This window comes from Monodelphis domestica, chromosome 2 (genome assembly GCF_027887165.1).
Source record: "Monodelphis domestica isolate mMonDom1 chromosome 2, mMonDom1.pri, whole genome shotgun sequence".
Classification (NCBI taxonomy): Eukaryota; Metazoa; Chordata; class Mammalia; order Didelphimorphia; family Didelphidae; genus Monodelphis; species Monodelphis domestica.
This window is the reverse complement of record NC_077228.1, coordinates 228,554,932-228,581,247: the sequence shown is the minus strand read 5'-3', so window position 1 is coordinate 228,581,247 and position 26,316 is coordinate 228,554,932. Positions and strand designations below refer to the sequence as shown.

The following is a 26,316-nucleotide window of genomic DNA, read 5'->3' as shown; positions in this document are numbered from 1 at the left end:
ACAATTATAAATAGTAAGACAAAGTCAAGGCAAAAAAAAAGGTATCTCATATCAAAAACAACTGACCTAGAAAATAAAGGAGAGAAAACTTCAGAATCATTGAACTAACTTAAATCCATTACCAAAAAATTAGCCTAAATACATTTTTAAAAATCACGAAAGAAAAGTCCTAAGATCTTTCAGAATCAGAGGACAAGGGAGAAATAGAAAGAATCCACCAGTTACCTCCTGGGAAAAAAATTTTTTTTTGAAAAATTACACATAAAATTTGGGGATTCTAAGTCCAAGAAAAAATATTAGAAGCAGAAAGAATTCAAATATCAAAACACTATAGTCAATGGGTTCATATATGATCTAGCAGCTTTGACTACAAAGGAAAAGAGATCTTGTACTATGACAATTCAAAAGGTAAGGAATATAAGTTTACAGACAAGAATAATTTACCTAGAAAAATGGAGTATAATCTCACCCAAAGTCTGTTTTGTTGAATCTAAAAGTTTAGAATGTGTTAATATAATCTTACCTATTTCTTCTTGAACAGATAAAGGTGTATGAGACTCTCTTTCTCCATTTTCAGGATCTTCAGATGTTTTAGTAAAAGATTCACTCTGAGAAGAATTTAATTCACTACTACTGTTGCTATTTTCAGGGTAAGGCGGGTTGGGCACTGTAGCAGTATTATTGCCATCATTCAACTTGGTAGATTCTTCTAAAAATAGAAAAAATAATCTTCAGATTGTGGAATATATTAAAAACAACACTCAAGATACTCAACTTTTTTTCAGAGTTCCCACTACAAAGAGATAAAGAAAAGATGATTAAATGTGCATAAATGTAGCATATGATGAATGATAACTTAAAAATATTTGCCTAGAACTTCTAACCGTACAAGATTAGTTCACTGTAAATTTTTTTTTCATAAGTGAACAGGAACATGCAGTATGAATGTAAAAGATAGACACATTCATTTATACAAAATTATTTATAAAAACACAATCAACATTCAGAGAAGCAAAAGTGAATAAATGCCTAGAGAATTAATTTTGAGCCAATATAACAATAATTACATGCTGGCTTTTTTTTGGTGAGATTATACTAACAGCTTTCAGGACATTATGAGACACTCTGTTAGTTTGTAGCTTGTTAGTAAAACTTCCACAAGTAAAAAAGATAGTTTAAATTAGCATCACTGATTTAAATTCCATGATTTAAAAAATTATCATTTTATTATTCAGCAATAGAAAACAGAACATCCACCATTCATTTTGAAATAAATAAAAAAAAGATATTTATGCCACATAGTATGTAAAATGCATTGGGTTCTTAAATCTATTAAATGCTAAAGAATTATTCTAACTTTTCAAAATTTTGCTAGTCTGCTCTTTTAGGGCATATAAGGGCAAAGAAGTTGTTTTTGCATCAGACAGATAATTCCACTAGTGTAGGTAGAGTTCTTTCCCAATGAAGATCAACTCCTTTTTCAGTAATCTAAAGTCTTAAAAAGGTGTTTGAGGCACTGAAGGATTAAGTGACTTATTCAATGTCTCATAGTCACAATGTGGTCAAGAGACAAAATATTTGAATTCCGATCTTTTGAGTCTGAGGCCAACTCTCTCCAATTTTTTTTCTATCTGCATTTAATTCAGGATTATAGGCATTCTTTTATTTCCAAGTATAGTTTCTCACCTAAAACTACATTATTAGCATATAGTTATTACTAGTAGAGGGCATAGTGAACAGAGAAAGGGCCTGGAATCAGTTAGTTAAAATTCTGCTTTTGATAAATACTGGCTGGATGACTGGTCAAATTCCTTTTATCTCTCAGTGCTTTAGGTAACTTACCGACTATACTGACTCTAAGCTGCAGGGAAGAAGCTAACTTGCATTAATCACTCAAGCATTTACTAAGTTTTTACTATATGCTAGGCATCACACTAGGTACTGGAATACAAGTATAAAGAATGAAATAATTCCTACTCAAAATGAGCTTCCACTCTAATGGGAGAAATAAGAGTTTTATCTATGTGTGTGTATATGTACATTTTGTATAGATATATAATTAATATAAATAATATATAATACAGGCATATGTTTATTGATACAAATTATTTAAAACAAGGCAGTTTGGGGAAGAGATTACTAGCACTTAGGGGGTTGGGTGGAGTCAGGAAAGGCTCCATGTAGTGGACAGTGCTTGAGTTGTTTCTTAAAAGAAGAGGATGACTTTAAATCTTCAGTAAGGAGGGCACACATCCTAGTTATGTGGAACAACCAGAGCAAAGGCTTGGAGACAGCAGATGGAGTATCATTTGAAGGACAGAGAGAAGCCTATTTGGCTAGATCACAGAATGTGCAAAGATCACCAAGGTCAGTGTGTATAGAGCTTTAGAAGTTAAACCATAGAGTTTGTTTTATCCTAATTACAACAGGAAATCACTGGATTTGGTGTGATATAGGAGTCACATGGTCCAGATGCATACTTAAAGGAAAATCTGTTCAGCAGAGGTCTGGCAGTCAGGCTGGAATGGAGAGATTTGAGGTTGGGAGAACAATTAGGAGGCTATTGCAATAATCAAGGCAAGAAATTATAAGGTAGATGTTAATGACAAGATTTATCAACTGACTGGATACATGAGGAGAGTGAGCAATGCAGAAAAATGCTCGAGTTACAAACCTGGAACATGGAAAGATGGTGGTGATTTTTGATGGAAACGGGGAAAACGAGAGAGTTTAGGGTGAAAGATAATAGGTTCAGTTTTAGGCATGCTGAGTCCAGTTTGAAATGTCTAATTTACCTATTGGTGATGTAGGATTTCATGAAAAGCAAGGGAGTTTGGAATTTGATATGTAGATCTGAGAGTCACTGCCCTAGAGATGACAGTTGAAACCATAGGAGGTGATGAGGTTACCCAGAAAGAGAATATTAAGGGAGAAGAGAAAGCCCAGGACAGAATTTTGGGAAACAACCAAAGTGGATGATGAGCCAGCAAAGGGGATTGAGACATGATCAGAGAAGCAAAAGAAGAACCAGTAGAGTGATGTTATAAAAACCCAATAGTATTGTTAAATGTGGACAGCTAGGTGGCACAGTGGCTAGAGAGAACAAAAGCCCTGGAATCAGGAAGGTTCATCTTCTTGTCTTCAAATCTGGCATCAGACATTTAATAGCTGTGTGACCCTGGACAAGTCGTTTAATCTTGGTTGCCTTAATTTCCTCAGTAAAATGTGTTGGAGAAAGAAATGGCAAACTATACTAGTATCTTAACCCAACCCCCCCCCCCCCCCAATGAGTTAATGAGAATTGGATGTGACTGAAAATAACTGAAAGTTGTTAAATGTACTGTCATTGAAGTCCTTATGTGCCTCACCGGGAGAAACAATTTGGTGTCATAGAAAGAACAATAAATGTGAGGTTACAAAGGATGTTATATTTGGAATCAAGAGAATTTGGGTTCAAATCTTTGCATTAACTATATTACTTAAAGTAAATCACATCAGTTTTTATCTGCAAAATAATCAGGCTAAACTAAATGACCTTCCAACATGAAATCTATGACTTAAGGTCATAGGACACTAAGAATTAGGTTCAAATTCCATCTCTGACAACTCTTTGTGATTATAGGTAAGTCACTTAACCTATGAATCTGTTTCTCTGTCTGGAAAGTAGGACAATAATGACTACAGTATTCATCTGACAGGGCTGTGACAAAATTCAAATGAAGTAAGATATGCAAAGTGTTTTACAAATCTTAAAGCCCTTATGATATGCTCAACTTACTTAAACATTTTTCAAAATTCCATTTTCTTTCCTACATAAAGGATTTAAAGCTGAGAATTTCTATTTATATGTTCTTATATTTTGCTTTTATAGACTTAGAAAAAAAATTTTTAGTGTCCAGAAGGTATTTTATGAACATCTAATATTTAGGGGAAATTAGGTCAGTTTTATTATGCTTCATCAGTACTTTCAATCTCTAAATGAATTAAGAAAATTTACAAACTTTAGTATATAAGTGATACCAGGAGAAATTGTTCATTTTCAGATTTTCTGGGAAATTAAGCAAAATAAAGTTTTTGTTAGTATGCTTAAATATAAATTAACAGAAAAAAGTTTTTGGTCTAAAATCCAGTATTAATAGAATAATAATAGAGCTTAAAGTTTAAGTTTTTCACTACTATAAAATCTAAGGGGCAGTCATGGCATAGTGGCAAGAGAGCTGGTTAGGAAGGCTTACTTCTGATGCTTATTGGCTATGTGATTTGGGCTAAGTCAATTAATCTCTCTGTGCTTTGGGAAACAAAGAATATACATGATAGAAAAGGTGCCAACAAATATTGACAAAATGGGACTCCCCATATTCATGAAATCACATCCCCTATAAAATCAATATCATTCAGATTAGTTCCTATGTGGAGTTTTGTTCCTCATTTTGTAACATAAGTCAAAAACATTCTGAGTTTGAAGGTAAGAAAAGCAAAATTTAAGTACTGGGCATCAGAGAATTAATAATCAAAATATTATATGCCAACTTTCCCCCCAAAATTCACTATGATATTCATCTTTAAAACCTATCTTTCAAGAATTGTATCTAATGATCATTTGGTAGTCTGAAATCTTTTTTTCTTCTTAGACCACAATTTCCAATTCTTTCTTTAGGACAATAACTTGTTATAAAATTTTAATAGTATTTTTAAAGGTATGGGAAAAAAATCTTACTTCTCAACTATTTCTGAATTAATGATATCATTAAAAGGTGTATCAGAAAAAGTATATGACAAGTACAGGGTTTTTGGAAGTGCCTGAATGATCTAAAACATTGAGTTTTGGAACCACTTCTTATCAGGTGATATTTCTACCAATAAGCATTGCCAAAACTATTCTACATTGAACACACCCAAGATTCTTGGTGCTATAAAAATGCCTCTAAGATTCTTAGTCTTCAAATTTAGATTCTGGTAGATCTTCTTGCTGCATCTATGCAAAAACTACATAAACTTCTTAGAAAGAAATGTATGTCCCTTAGAATGGGTCTTCTTGGGCCCATTTAACCTAAAGGTAATTAAAAAATACTATCACATTCAAATTTGGTTAAAAAGTTATTTATAATACAAAAGACTGAGGATAGATGAGAAAAAGAACTAAACATGGATAGTATTTTTCCCTTTTCTAATTCCACTTTCTTCTACTGTCCAAAAAAGGCAGAATATAGTATGCTAAGAATCAAGATGTAAACAGATTACAGGAAATGCATTAAGGTAGAAATTCTGGAATAGAGAATAATTAAGATAGAGCACAGACACAGTGTGCATTCTTTAAAAAAATAATTTCAATATCAATTAATTAACCCTAAGAACTTAAGAAAAAGTCACAGGAGCACCAAGGGGGACAAGGACATAGCAGTAGTTTGTCATGGGCATTACTATGTGAAAACAAAAAAACAAACAACAAAAAAAAAAACCTCTTTGTAAAAAAACAGAGTAGACTGGCAGATGAGAGCAACCAATGACATCTTGGTTTTCTACCCTATCAACGGATCCAGTTTGGGACAGTATTGGGCTCTAACACTGGCACCTTCCAGTGGATATGGAGGCCTCCTCCACTCAGAACATGGTGCTGTGTGGAAGCACAACCTTCTTCACTGGGGCGGGGGTGGGAGTGGGAAGGAGGCAGGAAGGGAAATGACACACCACAACCCCAACATAGTTTTTAATGAACTGACATAGACACCAGGGCTCATGTGATCAAGACCAGGACCTAGACACCATGCCAAATATAAACAAGGAGTCAAGTATATGCTCTTGTGTATTCTGGGTGTGCCAAATCCCCATCATCTTGGTATAAGGCTAAGGAATTGGTGTCATCTTACTTTGGTTATATCTCTGAGAGTATGATCAAATCTTTAATGTCCTATATACTTAAATCAATGTACCTAGCTGGCTACACTCCTATCTCCCACCACTCCTACTGCAGTTTGGAGAAAAAGTAAGCCATCATCACAAGACCCTGAAGATTGGGGCCTCCCTGTCACCTGGTACTCTTCCCAATTTATGGCTAAGAGATCCCACTTTCTATATTCCCATAGCCCTGTGTTTCAGTGTTATGGCTAAGATCCTTTTCCTCTATAACCACTGTCTATTCTCTCACCACCATTCAGTGTTGATCATTCCTTTCCCTAGTCCATCTCTTTCTTTGACTTCTCTTTCATTTTGCCCTCTGAAACATATATCCAGTCATTAACAAAAGACACTCAACCCTGTCCAATCACTCAGGCACTGAATTGATATTCATTCTCTTGTCACTCTCTTTCCTCCTCCTCCTCCTTTCTCTTTTCTTTAGAACAGGGATTCTTAACCTAGGGTGACTAAAAGAGATGAGGGGTGAGGGTAGGAGCGGGGGTGGGGTGGGGTGGGGTGGGGGTGTAGAGATAATAACTATGTTTCAAAGATTGACCTGTTTGGCATTTTGGCAAAGCCAATGGACCTCTTCATAGTATTTTTAAATGCATAAAATAAAATACATGGGATTACAAATGAAAGTCATTCTAAGAAGAGGTCCATAGGCTTTGCCAAAATGCTAAACAGGTCAATGACATGAAAAAGACTAAGAATTTCTGCTCCAAAATCTTTCTTTTGGTGAATATATTGATAAGCTTCCATGGGTTTAATTATCTTTATGCAGATGATTCTAAGATGTGCATATTCAGCTCTGGTTTCTCTCCTGAACTCTTAATTTGAATACACCAATTCTAAATTTATAATTGGAACTGGAAGTCCAGTAGACATCACAATTCAATATGTTTTTTAAAAAAGAAAAAAACAAACACTCATATTTCACACTATACACTCATTTTACAAACTTCTCTGTTTGTTTAGAGAGCACTATCTAGACTGCTCTTTCTCTATCATACTTCTCTCTATCCTCTTGCTTATGAGCTTCTTTTTATGTGTAGGGTTCCCCCAAGAGAATGTAAGGCATTGGAGGTAGAACCAAGATAGAGGAGCAGCAGAGAAAAGTATAGGAAACTCTCTTTCCAAACTACTTGAAACAAATCCAGAAAACGCACCAAATCAAATTCTGATTGAGAATCCAAGAAAAACTACAGCAAATCATTTTCCCTTTTTGTTTTCCAAACCCATACCTTCTGTCTTAGAATCAATACTGAGTATTGGTTCCAAGGCAAATTAGGGATAAGTGACTTACCTAGGGTCACAACTCTCTAAGTTACTGAACCACCTAGCTGACCCACAATGAATCATTTTTCTAGAACAGTGTGGTTTAGAAAGAAAGAAAAAGAAGTCTGTGAATACTGGGGACAGGAATCAGCCAGGAGTTTGCCTTGTGGAGCAGAATGGCACAGAGAGAGGCTTCAAGGAAAAGAGGAGATCTCAAACCTATGAGCTCAATGTAAAGTTTAAAACAATTGTCAAGTGACAATTCGTTCCCTATTAGGCAGTTTTGGGTTATACATCCAGGATGTACTAAGGAGAAGGCTTGTACCTAGAGGAGGAGTTTTGAGGTAAAGGATAGTAACAGGTTCTAGGCAGCATACTGAGAGAGGAGCAAGGTCAGAAACTAGCAGCAGCTAGAGCTTAGGAGATAATTTTCCCTAACCTACCTTTTCCTTCCCTCCTAGTATTTTCCTCTTCTCTCTTCCTATTTTTCTTTTTAAACAATTTATCTTTGCTTAGTCCCTTTATGGTAGTTCATAATGACCATTTTATGTTTCTCTTTTGACTTCTGTGTTTAGACTTCAGAATTTATACAAACTTCTGATTTTTTCATTAGCAAGGCTTAGAAGTCCTTGATTACATTATATTTAATCATTTTTACATTTAAATGTAAAATGTAAATTACATTTAAATTTTAAAATGATTACATTAGAGGCACAGGTGAGCCCTAACACTAGAGTACTAGTCTTCCCTGAATACCCTGTATACCCCAGTAAAGTCCTTAGTTCATGGAGGAAGGTAATAATTTAACTTTATTGAGACCCTTATGATTACTCTTTCATAGTACACTCTAAACACAAATTTACATTTAAATGTATGTAATCATTTTTTCCTTGTAGGGTTATACTCAGTTTTGCTAGTTATTTTGGTAGAAATATTTGGTTGCCTTCTGGAATATCATATTCCAACCTCTATTTCCCTTAAAAGTCATGATTGCTAAATTTTGTGAATTCTTTTTTTGAATTCTTTCTTTCAAGTTCCTTACAAATTTTGATCTTTGTAAGTATCTAGTATAATATACAGAAAGTGTTTAATTGCTTAGAAACATGTCCAGGTCTCTCCTATATGTAAACCTGCATTTGCCCTTGAGATCCCCCTCAAACTTTCATCCCATCTCTTTTCTTTTTAATAGCCAAATTCTGAGAAAAAGCTATTTGTATACATTTCCTACATTTCTTCCCCAATCCTTCACCTCTCAACCCCCTGCAATAGGATTTCTGATCCCAATAAAAAAGATTTGAACTTCTATTATCTGAGTGACCATAGACTTATCTTTATAAGTCTCAGTTTCTTCATCTGTAAAATATAGCTGGTGGTACCTATAGTACCTACCCTTTGGGTTGCTGAGTGGAGCTAAGGAGACAATATATAAAGTTCTTTGCAATCTTTATTGCATAATATTAGATATTACCATTATCAATTTCCAAATCTCAGTGTAACAACCTAACTTTGGCTTTGCTTCTTTTCTAGCCTCTCCTCTCTCCAATCCTTATTTTTAATTCTTCCTCCAATGTTATACTCTTGTTTAATATGGCATATAAAGACTTCTACATATCTATCTAGACTTATCTATTATTGCTCTTCACACATTCTACATCCAGTCAAATCAGCCTACAAATGTCCCCCAGTTAGCAGGGAATTTTATCTCTCATTTCTGTGCATTTACAATGGCTGTCCTACATACCTGGTATTATGAAGTCAGTTAAAAAAAAAAAAAGCTTTTTTTCATATGAACGGTTTCCTAACCATATTTTCCTCATTCTGTATTTGAATAGCTGATTTTTTCTACTTTATGAGGTTACTTTGGCATGACATTCCTGATAGGAAGTCATGATGGTTTCAAGAGGTTGACGCTTCCTTAAGTGTTCATAAGACAATATGACAATACTTAAATAACTTCTTATAGAATGTTTCTAGAGATCAAGCTAACTACTGTATATTTTTTAGAACATATCTTTCCAACTTTTTGAAAAATGCAGTTATTTGCTTTTTTCCAACCTTCTGGCATCTCTCCAGTTTCCTCAAAAACTATAAAAATTTATTTAATGTTTACAACACCAAGTTCTTTTGGAACCCTGGAATGTAATTCATTGTGGCCAAGTGTAAAACTCATAACACTTAAGATATTCTTACTGTTTTCTCATTTATCTTGGGTTTCAATTTCCTTTTAAACATTTTTTCTAACTTTTTTAAGCCTAAAGTTTATTCTCTTTGAGGAAAAAAATGGAAGCAAAGAAGAAGCTGAATAGGTCTATTCTTTCAGTTTTTAAAATAGTGGCCCATCTACCTCCATTCAATGGGCTTATTCATTCCTTGTTATTCTTACCACAAATGCAACTCAAAAAGTCCTTTCACAGGGAATCATGAAAGAGTAATTATAAAGGTTTCAATATAGTTAAGCTATTATCTTCCTACATGGGAAGATAATATATGTAACTCCTAAGAACTTTCCAGGTTATTTGGGGAAGACTAGCACCTCTGATGTGAGGGCTCACCTGTGGCTCCAAGAAGATACAGAATGCATAACAGCCACACCTTGGTAAGTCACTTTGGCAAGTGAGTTAAACAAGGTCAACCATAACCAACAGGCTTCAAACTCAAACTTCAATGAATGGGGGGTGGGGTGGGGTAATCTATTCCAGACACATGTAGACTTTGCCAAGCAGAAGGGGCAAATGGGAACAATTTGTTTCAATAGCTAACAAGGACCCATGGAGCACTTAGAGCTTGGTTAGACAGTGAAGAAGTTAAGGTCATTCCCTCTATCCTGGGCCAACATCAGACGTCTTGACTTTTGTCCTGCCATGAGACTTGGATGTCTCTTGAAGACAGAATGAGGCCTACACTTTTGTGCAACTCTGCTTCACCAAAGTCCAATTTATGTGCAAGACAAAAGACATTAGGAATGATGTCATTTTGGTCTTCTCTGAGTAAGAAGGACAATAAGAAGACTGTTCACTCTTATTAAGGTAGTTAAAAGGAGTTTACACAGAATGAGGACTTGGATGTGAGTTGATTATGTTGGAATGATCTCCAAAAAAATGAAAGGGTAAACAAGAAGGATGCATTAGAAGGAGCAGCAGGAAGAGACAGAATGGGGGAAATTTTCTCACATAAAAGAGGCACTCAAGGAAAACTTTTAACAGTGGAAGAGAAAAATGGAGGGGTGGTGGGCAATACTTGAAACTCTCACTGGAATTGGTTCAAAGAGGAAAGATATTCTTCTCCCGCCTTCCCCTATCCCATCTCTCAGAAATGTAATTTACCCAATAGAGAAACAGTAGGGTAAGGGAAGAATCAGAGAAAGGAGAGGAGACTGATAAAAGGGATGACAGATTAAGGAAGACAGGGTTAAGCAAAACAGGATTACTGGGGAGAGGATAAAAAGAAAAGTATCAGAAGAAACAGAAGAAAAGGGGATGAAGTGAAACATAGTAATCATACTGTGAATGTGAATGGGATGAGCTCATCTATAAAATGGAAGCAGTTAGCAGAATTAGAATCCAGAATTCAATAATATGTTGTTTACAAGAGACATGAAACATCAAGACACACACAAAAGAGTTAAAATAAAGGGTTGGAGCAGAATCTGTTGTTTCAGCTGAACTAAAAAAAAAAACAACATAGGAGGTAGCAATCACATATCAGATAAAATAAAAGTAAAAATAAACCTAATTACAAGAGATAATCAGGGATTACTACATTTTATTAAAAGGCACTCTAGACAAAGAAGTAATAAAAATGTTTATAGAATGTCTTGAATGCAGATGAAAGCACAAGATATATCATTTGGTCATATGTTTTGGTTTAATAAAATTATTCATTTACCAAAATGAATAATATAGAAATATTTTTTTCTTGATAATACATGTATAATAACCCAGATCAAACTGCTTCCCAGCTCCAGGAGAGGGAACGGAAGAAGGGAGGGAGACAGTCTGGATCATATGATTTGGATGTGGAAATTTGTTACTAAAATAAAAATTTAAACATAAAAAAATTATAAAAAACAAAAAGTCTATAAAGTCTCTCTGATAAAGATCTCATTTCTTAAATATATGCCAAGTATAGATCTTTACAAAACTTATAAAATAAAAACAATTCTCTGATAAATGATCAAAGGATATAAATTGGCACTTTTCAGAAGAAAAAAATCAAAGTTATCTGTAGTCATATGAAAAAGTGTCTTAAATCACTAATGATTAGAGAAAAGCAAATAAAAATAACTGAGGTAGCACCTCATATCTATCATAAATGACAAATGTTGGAGGTAAAAATGTTGAGGTAAAAATAGGCACCCTAATGGAGTAGTGAACTGGACCAACCATTATGGAGAACAATTTGGAAGCAGATCCAAAGAGATATAAAACTGTGATCTTTGACTCACTACTAACACTACTAGGGCTATATTCCAAAGAGATCAAAGAAAAAGGAAATATTATGTACAAAAATATTTATAGCACCTCTTTTTGTGGTAACAAAACTGGAAAACAAGGGGATGATAATCAATTGGAAATGCACAAATTGTGGCATATGGTTCAGATAGAATATTACTGTGCTGTGGGAGATGATGAAGGAGGTAATTTTGAAAATGTAACAAAACCTATCTGAACTGATGCAAAGTGAAATAAGAAGAACCAAGAAATAAATGAGTACAGTAACAACAATGTTGTAATAGTGATCAATTGTGAAAGATTTGGCTATTCTGATCAATAAAATGATCCAAGACAATTCCAAAGGACTCATAATGAAAAACTTGCCATTCACCTCTAGAGAGAGAACTGGTGAACTCTGAGTACAAACTGAAGTATAACTTTCTCTATTTTTCTTGCTTCTTAAAAAATATTTACTTCCACATTCTCTCCTTCCCTTCAGCCTTCTTAGTGGCTGGTGGAGAGGGTAGAAAAGGAGAATTTGGAATTAAATATTTAATAGGAAAAGAACCCTAAAAATAAACAAATAAATGATAGATAAAAAATAGTTTTGTTTTTTGTCTTTTAAGAATATTTTATATGGGCCCTTGGCTTATTTTGTGTATTGTTTTTTGTGAAATTTTTTTTGGCTATATGCTTCCTGCTTGTATTTTGTGAACATAAACATCTAGAATATTTAGCTTGTTTAAATTGAGCAGCTTCTTGTGAAACTTCTCTTTTTTTTTACTAAGATAATTCTTGATTGCATTTTTTTTAACCCTTACATTCTGCCTTAGAATCAATTCTAAGACAGAAGAGCAGGAAGGGCTAGATAATTGGAGTTAAGTGACATGTTCTGGGTCACACAGTTAGGAGGTGTCTGAGGCCAAATTTGAATCCAGGTCTTCTGAATTGCAAGCCTGACTCTTTATTCATTGTGCTACCTAGCTACCCCTCTCAATTGTATTTTTAGAATTATTTTAAGAGTCTCTTTGACATCTTCCCTTTTGCTGACCAAGTTTTTTTTACTAAATCATATATAGTGTCCTAAGTCTTAATGCAGTTTTATGCAGCTAGAATTTAAGTAGCTTAAAAATGCACTAAAATTTGTGCCATCATGTAAACTTCTGTCTCCTTTGTTATCATGAACTTTAAGATGACACAGTCACTTTCTGCCAAAGAGCTAATTATTTTGACTTTATTAACTAGCACTTCCTCCTGGTTAGAACTGGGGTCAGGAAAAGCAATTTCTTTTGCATCACATTTAACTTCTGAGAGGTGAAAATCTTAGTAAAGTAAAATAAGAATTGCTGGATGATGTTTTTAGTGGAGCAAGACTTCTCACATATATACAAGTAACAGATGACCTCAATCAGATTATGGCATCATGGATTTAAATCTGGAACACACCTTCATTTATCTGATTTAACTCCTTTTACAGAAAAGAAAACTGAGGCTCAGAAAGTTAATTTGCTCAAAATGCAAAGGCAATAAGCAGCAGAGCCAGCATTCAAATCAAGGACTTCTGACTCCAAATCTAGCACATTCTCCACACCATGTTCCTTATAATTACTCAATTTGCCTCTGTGTACATTTTGTTGTTTCTATCAGAAATTAAACTTTATTTCCTCCATGAAGTTGGCTGTGACATACAAGTAATATCAACATAACTCATTTCTTCTCTCACCTCTTCCTTACTTTCCACTGTTTTCCTGCTTTTGCATCTCTATGTATATATATATGCATACCTCCAGAAAATCAAACATATTGTTGTTCAGTCCCATTTTGAACATTTCCAAAAACAAGGAAAGGGCTTACAGCTCCAAAATAGAATTTTAATAAACCTATTTCTTGTGCATCTATTACTTGAGCAATGAACATAGCAGAGAACATCTGAGTTCAGGGAGTGTTTCTGATAAATTACAAGGAAATTTACTTAGCCTCTTAAGTGCACTAGACAATTGTATTAGTTGAAGAGCAGCTGCATTGGTGGAGATCAATTCCTCCCCAAATTCCTTTCTTAGAAATCATAGGTTCATATTTTTTTTTAACATAGATACAAAAGGAAATAATAGACACTTAGAAGAAAAAAAGATTAAATAAAATGACCTCTGTCTTCCTATAATTCACCATCCAATAGACTGCCCATATCATGCTGGATTAGCTTTGTTAGAAAGCTCTTATTTACTTTGAATCTATCTGCTTCTCTATAACTTATATTTGTTAGTTCCAGTTCTGCCTTCTAGATTCAGATGACAAAATATCTGAGGGACACAATGTTAACAGGGTATATATACTAAGTACACTGTAGCAAAGCAATCCTTTTTTCCCTCCCTATTCCACTCACCTTGGAGGCTCATCCAAATCTTTTCATCCCTCCTTAAACATCTTACTGCTCCTTCTCCCAGAGAACCTTGCCTCATATTTTAGTGAAAAAGTTGTGGCTATCTGCTGAGAAGTCCAATCTTCTCCACTCCTAATAATCTCAATCAAATGTTTTCATCATCATTTCTTCCTTCATTCTGGACTGGCATAAAGTTGGTCTTCTCTTCAAAAAAGGCACAACTTCTCTACATGGACAAATGATCCCATCTTATCATCCCCTCCTTTCCAGCAGATTGCCTCCTCTATGAATCTCCCTCTCACTGATCTTCAATCTCTTCCAGCCTATTGGCTATTTTTCAAATGCCTAAAAATACACCTATGTCTATTCCACTTTCAAAAAAATCTACCTTCCTTTCTGAAGTGCAACTTCTTGAGAAGGCCATCTACAATAAGTGTCTTCATTTCCTTTCCTTACATTCTTAATTCTCTACAGTTTGGCTTCCAACCTATTTATTCAACTGCTCTTTTCAGAGTTACTTAATCAATAGATCTACTGGCCTTCTCTCAATCCTCATCCTTCTGGACCTCTCTGCAGCTTTGGACACTGTTATTACCTTTTTGGCTTCTGTGACAGTAATCTTTCCTTGTTCTCCTTTTATCTATCTAACCATTTCTCACGTCATTTGCTGGATCTTCATCCGGGTCACATTAAGTAATTGTGAGTGTCCATTAGGACACAGACCTAGAACCTTTTTTCTGCTCCCTCTATACTATTTCACTTGGTAATCTCATCAACTTCCATGGATTCCATTATAATATAATATCCACACTGATATTTTCAGATCTTCTTATATAGCCCTAATCTCTCTCAACCTACAAACTCACATTTCTAGATTTTGGACATCTCAAACTGATTTGCCAACAAATACTTTAAACTCAGCAGGTTGAAAACTATTCATCTGATGAAATTACATCTTTTTCAAATTAACACTTAATAATTTTTACTGACAGAATGATTTTAGATAACTGAATGTTAGAAAGGTCTTAAAGTCTAAATTTCCCTCTACACATTTCTGTTCATCTCTCCTAATTCTGTCTTTATAGGCTAAAAAGGACAACAATCCTTCTTCAACATGAAAGCTTTTCAAACATTTCTTCTTCAAAATAAATAGTCTGTTCTCTTATAGTAAGATGTTGAAGCTTTCCACAATCCTGGTTGCTCTCCATGGGACCCTTTATAGCTTGTATTTTGGTGTCTACACTGACACCAATGCTCTAGATATGGTGTTATTATGGCAGAGAGCATTAAGACTATAACTTTCTTTATTAGGTCTACTTTGCTTCTGGATACATCCTAAGGTCAAATTAGCTAATTTAGTTATCACACCTACTAATGACTCACAATGTTTGCAATCCACTAAAATTTATACATATCTTACTAACAAATTGATATTCAGACATACATATCCCAACTTGTACTTATGAAGTTAATTTTAAAAATCTGATTGTACAGCAATATTTGTCCCCTAATTAAGTTTCAACATATTAGACATTAGTTCAATGTTTTAGCTTGTCAAGACTTTTTTGAATTCTGACTCTATCATCCATTGTGCTAATTATCTCCCCAACTTTGTGTCACTTGTAAATTTGATAGATGTGACATCCATGCCTTTACTCAAGTAATTGATAAATATATTAACCTGCATAGGATAAAATATAGTTCCCTGGGGTGCATTAGTAGAGTTCCCAGGGATATCTTCCAAGCTGACATCAAACTATTAATTTGTTAAATGCTCTTGTAAAATATCAACAAAATTCTCAACTCTGACTATTTGCTTCCTTGGCTTCCTTTAAGTCCTAACTAAAATCCAATTTTTTTGTAAGAAACTTTCCCCAATCTCTCATTTCTAGTGCTTTTCCTCTGTTAATTATTACCTATTTATTGTGTAGGTAGCTGTGTATAGATTTGTTTACATGTTGTATCCCTCATTAAACTGCAACCTCCTTGAGAGTAAGGACTTTTATCTCATTTTTGTATCTCCAGTGGTTAGCATTATGCCTGACACATAGTAGGCATTTAATAAATGTTGATTGATTGACTTTAGGTAGTTATCTATAATATTTTACTTAGCTACCAATGTAGTAACCTAGTCCAAAAAGGACATGTTTAGTCTGGCATAACAAATTCTTCATGTGAAACTCTTGCTAGGATGGCTTTTTGCGATCACTTCTTTTTATATATGTCCATTAGTTATGCCTTTATGTTATGTTAGTTATGTTCTAGATACTTGTAGGAAAAAAAGGTCAAGCTTATAAGCCTATGGTTTACAGAAAGTTCTGTCCCATTTTTTGAAAATCAAGTAATTTATCTTTTTTGAGTAGTGTGCTTCTCCTCCCACATTCCATCATCTTCCCGAGATCATTGAAAAAAGGGTGCAGCAATAAGTACTCTTGAATGTCAACTATATGAGTCTAGTGACTTGATCTCAATGAAGGCAACTCTTACTAGCTCCCTACTTATCACATGCTTTAATTTACCACTAACCACTTTTGTTTTATTTCAAAAATATTCTCCTTGATAAAGAATCCATAAGCAAAATGAGATATTCTAGATAAATGAAATCTTCCATAACTACTAGATCATGTCTCCCTACCAGGCTTATCATCTGCTTCTTGAAACTTCTCATCTGACTTTTACTTTTGTCCCAACACCAATGATAGTAAAGCTTCCATACTTTCTCTGCTGATCTTTAATCTAACAATTTCCACCATTCTCTTTCTTTCTTGGTGATGAATTCCCTACCGTACAATGCTAATCCATTCTGTCCATTTACCTGGTTCTTTTGAATGAAATAGGCTCTTCTACAGTCTTATTCAAGTCATAGGTTTTCCATCTTACCAAGTTCCAATGAAACTTGATTTAAATTCTCTTCTTTGAGTCATGATATCTTTTTGCTTGTTACTCATACTTTGTACTTTTGCATTTAGATATCTGAGGTCATGTCAGGAATCACAATAGGTTCCATTTTTATACAGTCTAGACTCTTATCTACACAATCCAAATTTATCCATTGAAAGTGTGAGCATCCCTATTCTTCTCTGTCTCTGTCTCTCTCATAGAAACACAGAAGAAAAACAACTTCTTGATTACATGGGTTGATGGAAATATGATTGGGGATATAGACTGTAAATGATCATGCTAGTGCAAATATCAATAATATAGAAATAGTTCTTGATTAATGACACATGTAAACCCCAGTGGAATTGTGCATTAGCTATGGGAGGGAGATGGGTTAGGGTTAGGGAAAGAACAAGAATCTTGTAACCATGGGAAAATATTCTAAAATATTTTTCCAAAAAGAAATAAAACCCTAAATATCTCTGTCTGTCTCTTACCTTCTTCTACCTTAGAATCAAGAGAATATATTGGTTCCAAGGCAAAGGAGCAGTAAGGGGTAGGCAATTGGGGTTAAGTGACTTGTCTAGGGTCACACAGCTAGGAAGGGTCTGAAGGTATAAAACCAATTTTAGGGTTCTGACTTAAAATCTAGAGTTAATTGGTTGCCGGGGAAAATCCCAAATAAAATACCCAAGTCAGTCTGGAAAATTTATGGTAATTTAATTAATATAGAGGGAGGGAATTTAAGGAGAAGGAGGGAAGAGGATATAGGATTCTCCTGCCTGGCCTGTGCCGGGGGAGTTTTAAAATCCCCACCTCTAGATTTCTGAAGATTATTATTGTGAAGAAGATTAGAGGCTTCTAAGGGGATAAAGTTGGAAAAGTAAAGGAGGAAACTCAGCCAGAAACTCACCACCAAAATGGACAATAGCTTGTAGCTACGCTAAGACGCCGAAAGCTCAGCACATTGCTCTCAGCTAACTCTCCATCGTCAATCAGGGATAGTCCTGGAGAGCCGAAAAATCCCAAATATATAGACCTTTTACCCTTGTGTCTCCTCCTCTAAATTTTCACATCTACCAATCACATCAAAGGCTTTCTCCAGGAGTGCCCATACTTTTAGTTCTCATCTTCTTTGATTAGATTATATCTTTTGAGTTACTTAACACTTCTTTAAGTTTACCTTTTGTCAGTTACTTGACCTTTTTGTGATTAATTTAACCTCTATAGTGACTTAACATCTTTTTGTATTAAGATCTAAAAGTAGACTTAGCTTAAAGTTCTAGCTTCACTATAAGGTGAGAACTTAGTGCTTTGATTATTCAATCAGGAGATTACAACTTTATCTAAGTAGGGTGGAGTAATTTAAAAGTTCACAATGGTCATATCTAAACCCAGTGCCTCCCATCTCTGGGCCCGACTCTCATATATATTTGACAACAAATTCCTGAAAACAAATATTTTAAATGTGAAAATGATACAATAGAATGCTTTTAACGAAAAAAGCTTAAAGTAGTTGAACGTCTTAAACTTTTCCTCAGAAAATTAGGGCCTTTATGCAAAAATTTAAGGTATTTTTAAAAAGGACTTGTTATATTTTAAGGATTTTTGTACTAGTATCCTGGTTTGAAATCTTTAAAACCCACCTAAACACATGCAAACACAAAATTTGTGGGTTAGTATATAAAGAACTAAAAAAGTTAAGTCATTTAACAGTTATTAGTATGCCAATAACTACTTTGATGATGAAGGAATATGTAAATGATTATGAAATAAATAAAAATAATTAAAATTTGAAAAGCATGAATGGCATAATAAGCACTAATAATAAAACCATTATTACATTCTAAATGTTAGGTGACAACATAGCAGTCCAGGATGGCACTATAAACAAGAAGCATGAATAAAACAAGTTCTATAGGTGGTTTTAGATGAAAACACCCCTCTCCCCTCCCCATTACAGAGGCACTGATACACTGCCCTCTGTACCTGGTACATCCTGGGGTAGCTCAGGAGCCACCTTCTTCTCTGCCATGTTGTTGCTATCATGGGTTTCTGAGGGGGACCCAACTGTGCTCTTCCCTTCAGGGGGACTAGTTTCTCCTGAAGAAGTATTTGTTGTGTTGTCGCCAGTGTTACCTTTATCCCCAACATCTTTTGGCTCTACAGTAAAATGCACAACAAAACTTTAAAGATATTCTTTAAAATTCCTTTGGTAGGACTGGCTACACCTAAAGAAAATCAACTGCTTAAAAATGGATTATCAATGATCCACACATTTCACCATTAACCACTTGCTGACAATGCTGTTGTACATTATTTAAACAATAGATTATTCACATAGTCAACACATTCAAGAAGTTAATACAATATGACAAAAACGAGCAAATCATTCATTCCTTTAACATAATGTATGTTAAAAATATTTTCTATTTTCAGAACCATATTGCATGAAAAGGAAATGTTGGCTTGAAAAACTGAAGGAACTTTGAGCAAATACATTGTTATATTTGTTTTACTCATTACCAATTAGTGAAATACTTAAAATATATGAATTCTACCAATATAATTTTAAGTGGCTATAAAAAATTGTGCATTTCTTATAAATTCTTCAGGGAAAAAATGCTTTATATATAACATTTTTTGATATAAAGCTTTTAAAAACCAAGTAGTTTATTTACCCTCTGGCTTTCCTTTTTCAGAATCACCACCACATGTTTTTTCTTCTTTATTTTTTTCCTGGGGTTGATCTGAAAGCTCTTCTTTGCTTTTCTCAGAATCTTTTTGGCTGTTATTTTCAGATTCATTTTTTTCCTTGTCTGTTTCTTCTGGAACTGGACTTTTAGCATCTTCAATGTCACTTCCTTTTTTGGATTTGGTAGCTTCCAAAATTTCATCTAAATAGCAAAGAGTTCAAAATACAAATTTAAACTAGCCACACTAAAAATATACATAAAATGCTATAAGCTTTGTTGTTGCTTTAAAGGAAAAAAGTTAAATAATGTGAGAAAAATGACAGCTAAAAGCAGAAAATCAGTGATACTCACAAATTTGTTATACAATGGTTAGTTTGTAGAAATTCTTTTATAAGTTACAGAAGAAGTAAGACAAAGGGGGCAGCTGGGTGGCTCAGTGGATTGAGTAAGGCCTAGAGATGTGAGGTCCTAGGGTTCAAATCTGGTCTCAGATACTTCCTAGCTATGTGACCCTTGGCAAAGCACTTAATCCCCACTGCCTAGCTCTTACCACTCTTCTGCCTAGGAACCAATACAGAGTATTGATTCTAAAATGGAAGGATTAAAAAAAAAAGTAGTAAAACAAGTGTAAAATGTATTAGTGTTAGAAAATGTCAGTAGTTTTCAGGAGAAAACAATTATTGAATGTCCACACAGTGTCCCCAAAACTTTTGTGCAGTTTTAAGTTTTTAAAGCTTTAAAAGCAAAAAAACTCACTGATTTTTGGGATATTCTATATGAATGCTTTTAAATAAATATACAAACACTGTCAGTTTTAAAATGCACAATTTAATCCAGTCATCTCCCTATCTTTAAGATAAAAGTATTAGCCATAAGTTCTATTTTCCCTGGAATAAAATTGTTTTGACTAGAAAATATTCCTAATTTAATTCCTAAAATTGTAGTAAAATTGTTTGTCTTAAGACAGATGTTCAAATTATCAGAAACGTGAGGAATAAAGTCCTGGAACATGAGTAAACAGGCCTTGGTTCCAGTTCTGTGATTTTACATAATCTACAACTCCTATGAACCTTGGGTTTTTTTATCTGTAAAATTAGACAGGCCTAAATAATTTCTATGGCTCCTGAAGGAGTTCTAACATTCTTTAATTAAATGATTTTTCTGTCTCATTTCAAATATCATTGGATACTATATTACACAATGACAGAGAATTAGGGAAGAGTCTAGAAGGGATCATAGAGTTATGGGTGGGAAGGGCCTTTAAAGTCATCAAGGTCAGTCCCTTCATTTTCCAGATAAAGAAACTGAGGCCCAAAGGAGTTAAGTAACTTGTCCAAGGTCACATGGACTCAGAATTTCTTTGCTTCAAGTTCAGCACTCTGTGAACACCAAGGAGAACAAGGATTAGTTAGAAAATAGTTAATTATGGTTTAAAAAATATTACAAAAGGAAGAAAGAGCAGGAAATCATCATGACATTAGGTTATAAGTTTCTTGAGGGCAGGCATTGTTTTTCTTTTTCTAATTGTATCTCCAGCATTTAGCACAGTGCTAAAACATAGTAAATACTTAATAATAAATGTTTATTGGATTTATTATTGATGTAGATATTAATATATGGAAATTCATATTTTAGTTTTTACAGCACAATCATGAGTTGCAATGACTCATTGAAAGTTGTTCATGTCACTGGAGGAATTCCTTGTGAACTAGAATGACCTCCAGGAATTGATGAAGAACCAGGAGAACATTATATACAGAGACGGATACACTGTGGCACAATCGAATGTAACAGACTTCTCTACTAGCAGCAATGCAATGATCCAGGACAATTCTGAGGGACCTAGGGGAAAGAATGCTATCCAGATCTAGAAAAAGAACTGTGGGAGTAGAAACACAGAAGAAAAACAACTGCCTGATGACATAGTTGGATGGGGATAAAGACTCTAAATGAACATTCTACTGCAAATATTAATAATATGGAAATAGGTCTTGATCAATGATACATGTAAAATTCAGTGGAATTGTCCATTGGCTATGGGAGAGGGGTGGAAGGAGAGGAGGGAAAGAATATGAATCATGTAACCATGAAAAAAATATTCTAAATCAATGAATAAATACATTAAAAAAAATTTTAATTGTTCATGCCCTTTCTGCTTCAGGTATCACAGAAAGCAAAATAAACTCTAAATGACATTCATTTATGTTTGTAATGCCTTATAAGCAATGAACATTAACTTTAATAAAACCAGTTAGATTGCAATTTCTATAGGCAGTCTGCTAAGATAGCTAATCTATTTGCTGATTGAGTTCTTCTGAGTTTGCAGTCTATGCATAATCACTATAGACAGTTTTAAACATCACTCATACAATGCAAAAAGATGGAAGTTTAAAAAAAAGTCTCTAGAGTGAAGTTCAAGGAATATCTGACTTAATGAAAATGCTCAGCGTTGCTCAAATTAATTCTAACTATAAATTTCTCAATCAGGCCAGGATTTACTCAAGATATTCTACCATTCTTTACTTTCCCCTATAATTTTTAGCAAGCATGAAAATTGAGAAGAGTACAATTTTTACAAAGAACAAGACTGTCTCATTTCTTATTTCAGATTTTTCTCCTTTGATCAATCAATTTCATCTAATGTTGTTTTGCCTTCATTGATGTCAATGCTTCTCAACTTGAGGTATGGATGAGGTGACAGAACTAAGAGCCAAATGAAGATTTGATGGAGTTTCATTAACAGATAGTCATGGTTTCAAACTAAAGACGCTCCAGAAATCACTAAGATTCAAACTTGGGAAATTTAGGTTCTAGTGCCAGGTCTGCATAGCCATAACCAAATATATATATAAACTTTTTGAGCTCTCAAGGGCATTAGAAAATGTGTTAGCTATGCTTTGTTATTCCACCCTATAACTCTCTTTTTCATCTTGTTCCTTTACTTTCCTTAACTTAAACACCAGTGTGATCTAGTCACAGTATCTCTCACTTCCATATTTACTATGATCTATAGAAATAAAAAAGCTCAATGCCACAGTGACTAAACTTTTGTATATATCTACTATCATTTCCCAAACACCATAATGTAGAAAAATGCCTACTCAATTCATTCCTTTTCTCCTAAGTCTTTATGTCTCTCTCAAATTATAATTATTCTTTTATCAGCTTCTCTTATTCTAAGATAAGACTATTCTTCCTCCTACTTCACCATATTCAAACAAAAACTGTAAATCTGTAAACTGTAAAAATTCCTAATTTAGAGGCATACTTATATATTCTGGCTAGAGATTTCCTAATGACCACAATGTTTTCTGGAGGGAAAAGGGAGTGGGGATAGGGAAGGATAGGGAGAAGGAGAAAGATAGAGAGGAGGAGAGAGGGCGGGGAGGAGAGGTAGAGAGAAAGGGAGAGACAGAGATGGAAACAGAGACCTGATCTCACAGTCCTCTAGACCAATGCCAGAATGGTAATCATGAGTCAAACTCTTAACAATACAGTGCCCCAGGCAACAACACCATACAGTGCCTCAATTTTTGTTCATTCAGTGGTTCCTAAAAAGTGCTTATGGGGGTAGCTGGGTGGCTCAGTGGATTGAGAAGACATAGACCGTAGGTCCTACATTCAAATCTGACCTCAGACACATTCTGGCTGTGCGACCCTGGGCAAGTCACTTAACCCCTATTGCCTGGCCCTCACCGTTCTGCATTGGAACAAATATATACAGTATTGATTCTAAGATGGAAGGTAAGAGTTAAAAAAAAAAAGTAATCATGCTTTTGCTGAGTTGAAGGGCTAGTTGTCCATACCAAACTTTTTTCTTTACTGAGACTGCCACCTATTGATAAAAGAAGTTAACTTCAAGCTAAATGGGAGAAAAAATGCATAGTTTATAGTTTAGTTTCAACCCAGTTTCCTGGAACATATTTTAGTAGAAAGCTGGAATCAATTTTTAAACTGTTTTTGATTAAGAAAGTCTATTTAAACAGCTATTTTGATGAGCCTATTCTACTTGCAAAACTGATCACTGTAATGGAGAAGACAGGATTTACTTTTTCTGAATATGAACTAGTTGACTCCATTAATTTGTTCTAAGTTTCCTCTGGGAAACAAACTCCAGGTTTTCTGAACTTTCACTTAAAATCAAGAATCTTCAGAAATTCCCTAGGTAGTAAACAAAGCAGATTTCTCAAATATTCTGGTTTGGATTAAAAAAACTGGTTATGACAATTACAAGTATTTTTTACATATTCAACTAATTTAAGGAGATCAGCACTAGAAACAGGTCTTCAAATACATGATATCAAAATGATTATCAAAAAATTCTACCAAGTAGAGGATCCCATAAGGAGAGTCATCATTTATGAAAAAATGCTTATTTTCAATTCAACAAAACAAAAATCATATTCTCTGGTCTTTTGTTCAAATTATCATAATTGTGCAAATTTAGTTTTTAATATATTCCTTGGTACTAAATCCATTTCCACTTATTCCTGTAAAGTAAAATTAATGAAATAGGAAATAAAATCATGGAGGACCAGAAAAAGAAAGCAAAGTGAGCATCTATTTCTTTCTGAAGTAAGGGATTTTTTTCCTCCCAAAAAGATTTTTATCCCCAAAATAATTATTGTTATCCCTGCTCCACAAAAGTAAATTCAAGGGCTAAATTATTTGGTTAAAGACTATATGTGAGGCCATATAATATAGTGTAAAAGAGCAATGACTCTGGAATTAGAGGACCTGGGTTCAAATACCACATCTGACATTAAGTATCTGTGTGACTTTGAGCTAGTTATTTAATTTCCAAGGGCCTTAGAATCTTATCTACTATCTAAAATAAAAGAATTGAACTCATCGGACTCTGAAGTTCCTTCCCACTCTCTAGGTCTATATGTGTCTATGATAAAAGTATTTCCTAAAGGAATATTTTAAATGTTTCAAAACAAAGCCAGTTTACATTTAACAATTTTCTACTGAAAACTGTGTACTACGAACTCTTTTTATTAAGCAGAGAAATCCTGTCCAATGTGAAAGAGAATTTAAAACTCTTTGTCTATTTTGAGTTAATCAATTAAGAACTTAAAGTACCCCTACTTAACACTGAGTAAATCACTAATAGAAAAAGCTCTCAACCCCAAAGGCCATAAGCACCACCCTTTGGGCAGTGCTATGCAAATTTAAAGGCAGTGACTGGTTCCTATGAAGAGGGGGAGAGACAGGAAGTGATGTGGGAAAAGGGACATAAAAGGCAAGACAGAACAAGGTCTGGGTTTTTTTCCCCTGGATTCATTCTGCCTTGGTGAGCTGAGCTGAAGGGAGATTCTTGGAGGCAGTCACCTTTTCCTGGACTCATTCTGGACTGCAGCTTTCTGCTCTGGAGATGCTTGCTGGGTGAGTGACTGGAACTTTCTGCTCTGGAGAGGCTTGCTGGGTGAGTGACTGGAACTTTCTGCTCTGGAGAGGCTTGCTGAGTGAGTGACTGGAACTGAAGGAAGAGGCTTGCACTGGTGGAACCTTTGCTGAAGACACCATCAAGGCTTTTGGCTAAAGAGACTACCACAACGCCACGGAGAGATTGGGACTTGCAGGGTGGTGAGCTGGACTTCTTTGGACAGCAATTATAGAGCTAGACAATATTTTCTACTTTCTTTCCTACATCTCTCTCTTTTACTATATCTTTATTAAACTAAATTATTAAGAGCTGCTCTGACTTAAGAGTTAATATTTTATAAATGGCGACCACATCAAACTCTTTATAACTCATATTTGTCAAACCATTAATTTGAACCCTTACACCATTTACTATGAAAAGTGCTCATACTCAGGGGCAACATGGAGTGGAGAGACAGTATAAGACTTAAAAATCTGGAGAACTAAGCTTAACTAGTCACTTCAGTCAAGAACTGATGAGACTGGTCATGAACAAGTCACACTCGCCTGAAACCCAGGCTTTCCATCAGTCCAATAAGAAAAACTCCTTACATTAGATATTCACTGGGTTGTGTGGAATATATATTTCATATCTTAAAGCACTGTACTATATACATGTGAACTATTAGTATGAAACAGTAATCATATGACAAACACAATAAACTTTTTTTTTAACCCTTACCTTCTAAATATCTAAGTAACTAAGTATCAACTCTAAGGCAGAAAAGCAGTAAGGGCTAGGCAATTGGTGATAAGTGAGTTGCCCAAGGTCACACAATTAGGAAATATCTAAGACCAGTTTTGAACCCAGGTCCTCCTGATTCCAAGTCTGCGGCTCTATCTACTGTACTACCTAGCTGTCCCTCACAATAAATACTCTTAGGGTATCACAAGCTAAACAAAACTATTTCTAGTTTAAAAGCATTTTACATCCATCACTTCATCTGACTATCACAGTCTTATAAGGCAGAAAGTAAGAGTTTGAAAATAGGCTTCATTTCCCCTGAATGTAGCTTATAAGTAAGCCCCATAATTATCATTCTGATAGAAATGGCAATAAAAGTGATAATCAAAGATAATAAGCAAAATAAATATTAAAATTTCAAAGTGTATCCACCCCGATAGATTTCATTCTACAAATTCAGAGGGAATTTATATTTGGAACAATATAGTAGTAAACTATATTTTAGAGATCAAAGCTATTAGAAGTTGAGTTGTCATAGTCACATAGCTATTGAGTGGCAGGCCTGGAGCTTTAATCTCAATCTCCTGACTCCAAATCTAATAGTCCAATTGACTCTGATGATGGTATTAAATGTAATCAATC

At 34.5% G+C, this 26,316-nt stretch overlaps 1 protein-coding gene across 7 annotated transcripts in view; it reads right to left on the bottom strand.

Moving 5' to 3' along the window:
* The window catches only part of BPTF (bromodomain PHD finger transcription factor), a 182,810-nt gene that overhangs the window by 74,620 nt on the left and 81,874 nt on the right, over positions 1-26,316 (bottom strand). For 6 of the 7 annotated variants that reach the window (XM_056817277.1, XM_007482780.2, XM_056817276.1 and 3 more), the window contains exons 4-6: positions 19,548-19,763; positions 18,856-19,029; positions 524-709 (exon numbers count right to left, since the gene is read on the bottom strand). In XM_056817277.1, coding sequence (XP_056673255.1) covers positions 524-709; positions 18,856-19,029; positions 19,548-19,763 — 576 coding nt within the window. The remainder of the gene's footprint in view (positions 1-523; positions 710-18,855; positions 19,030-19,547; positions 19,764-26,316) is intronic. The other variant, XM_007482779.2, reaches the window with a different exon arrangement.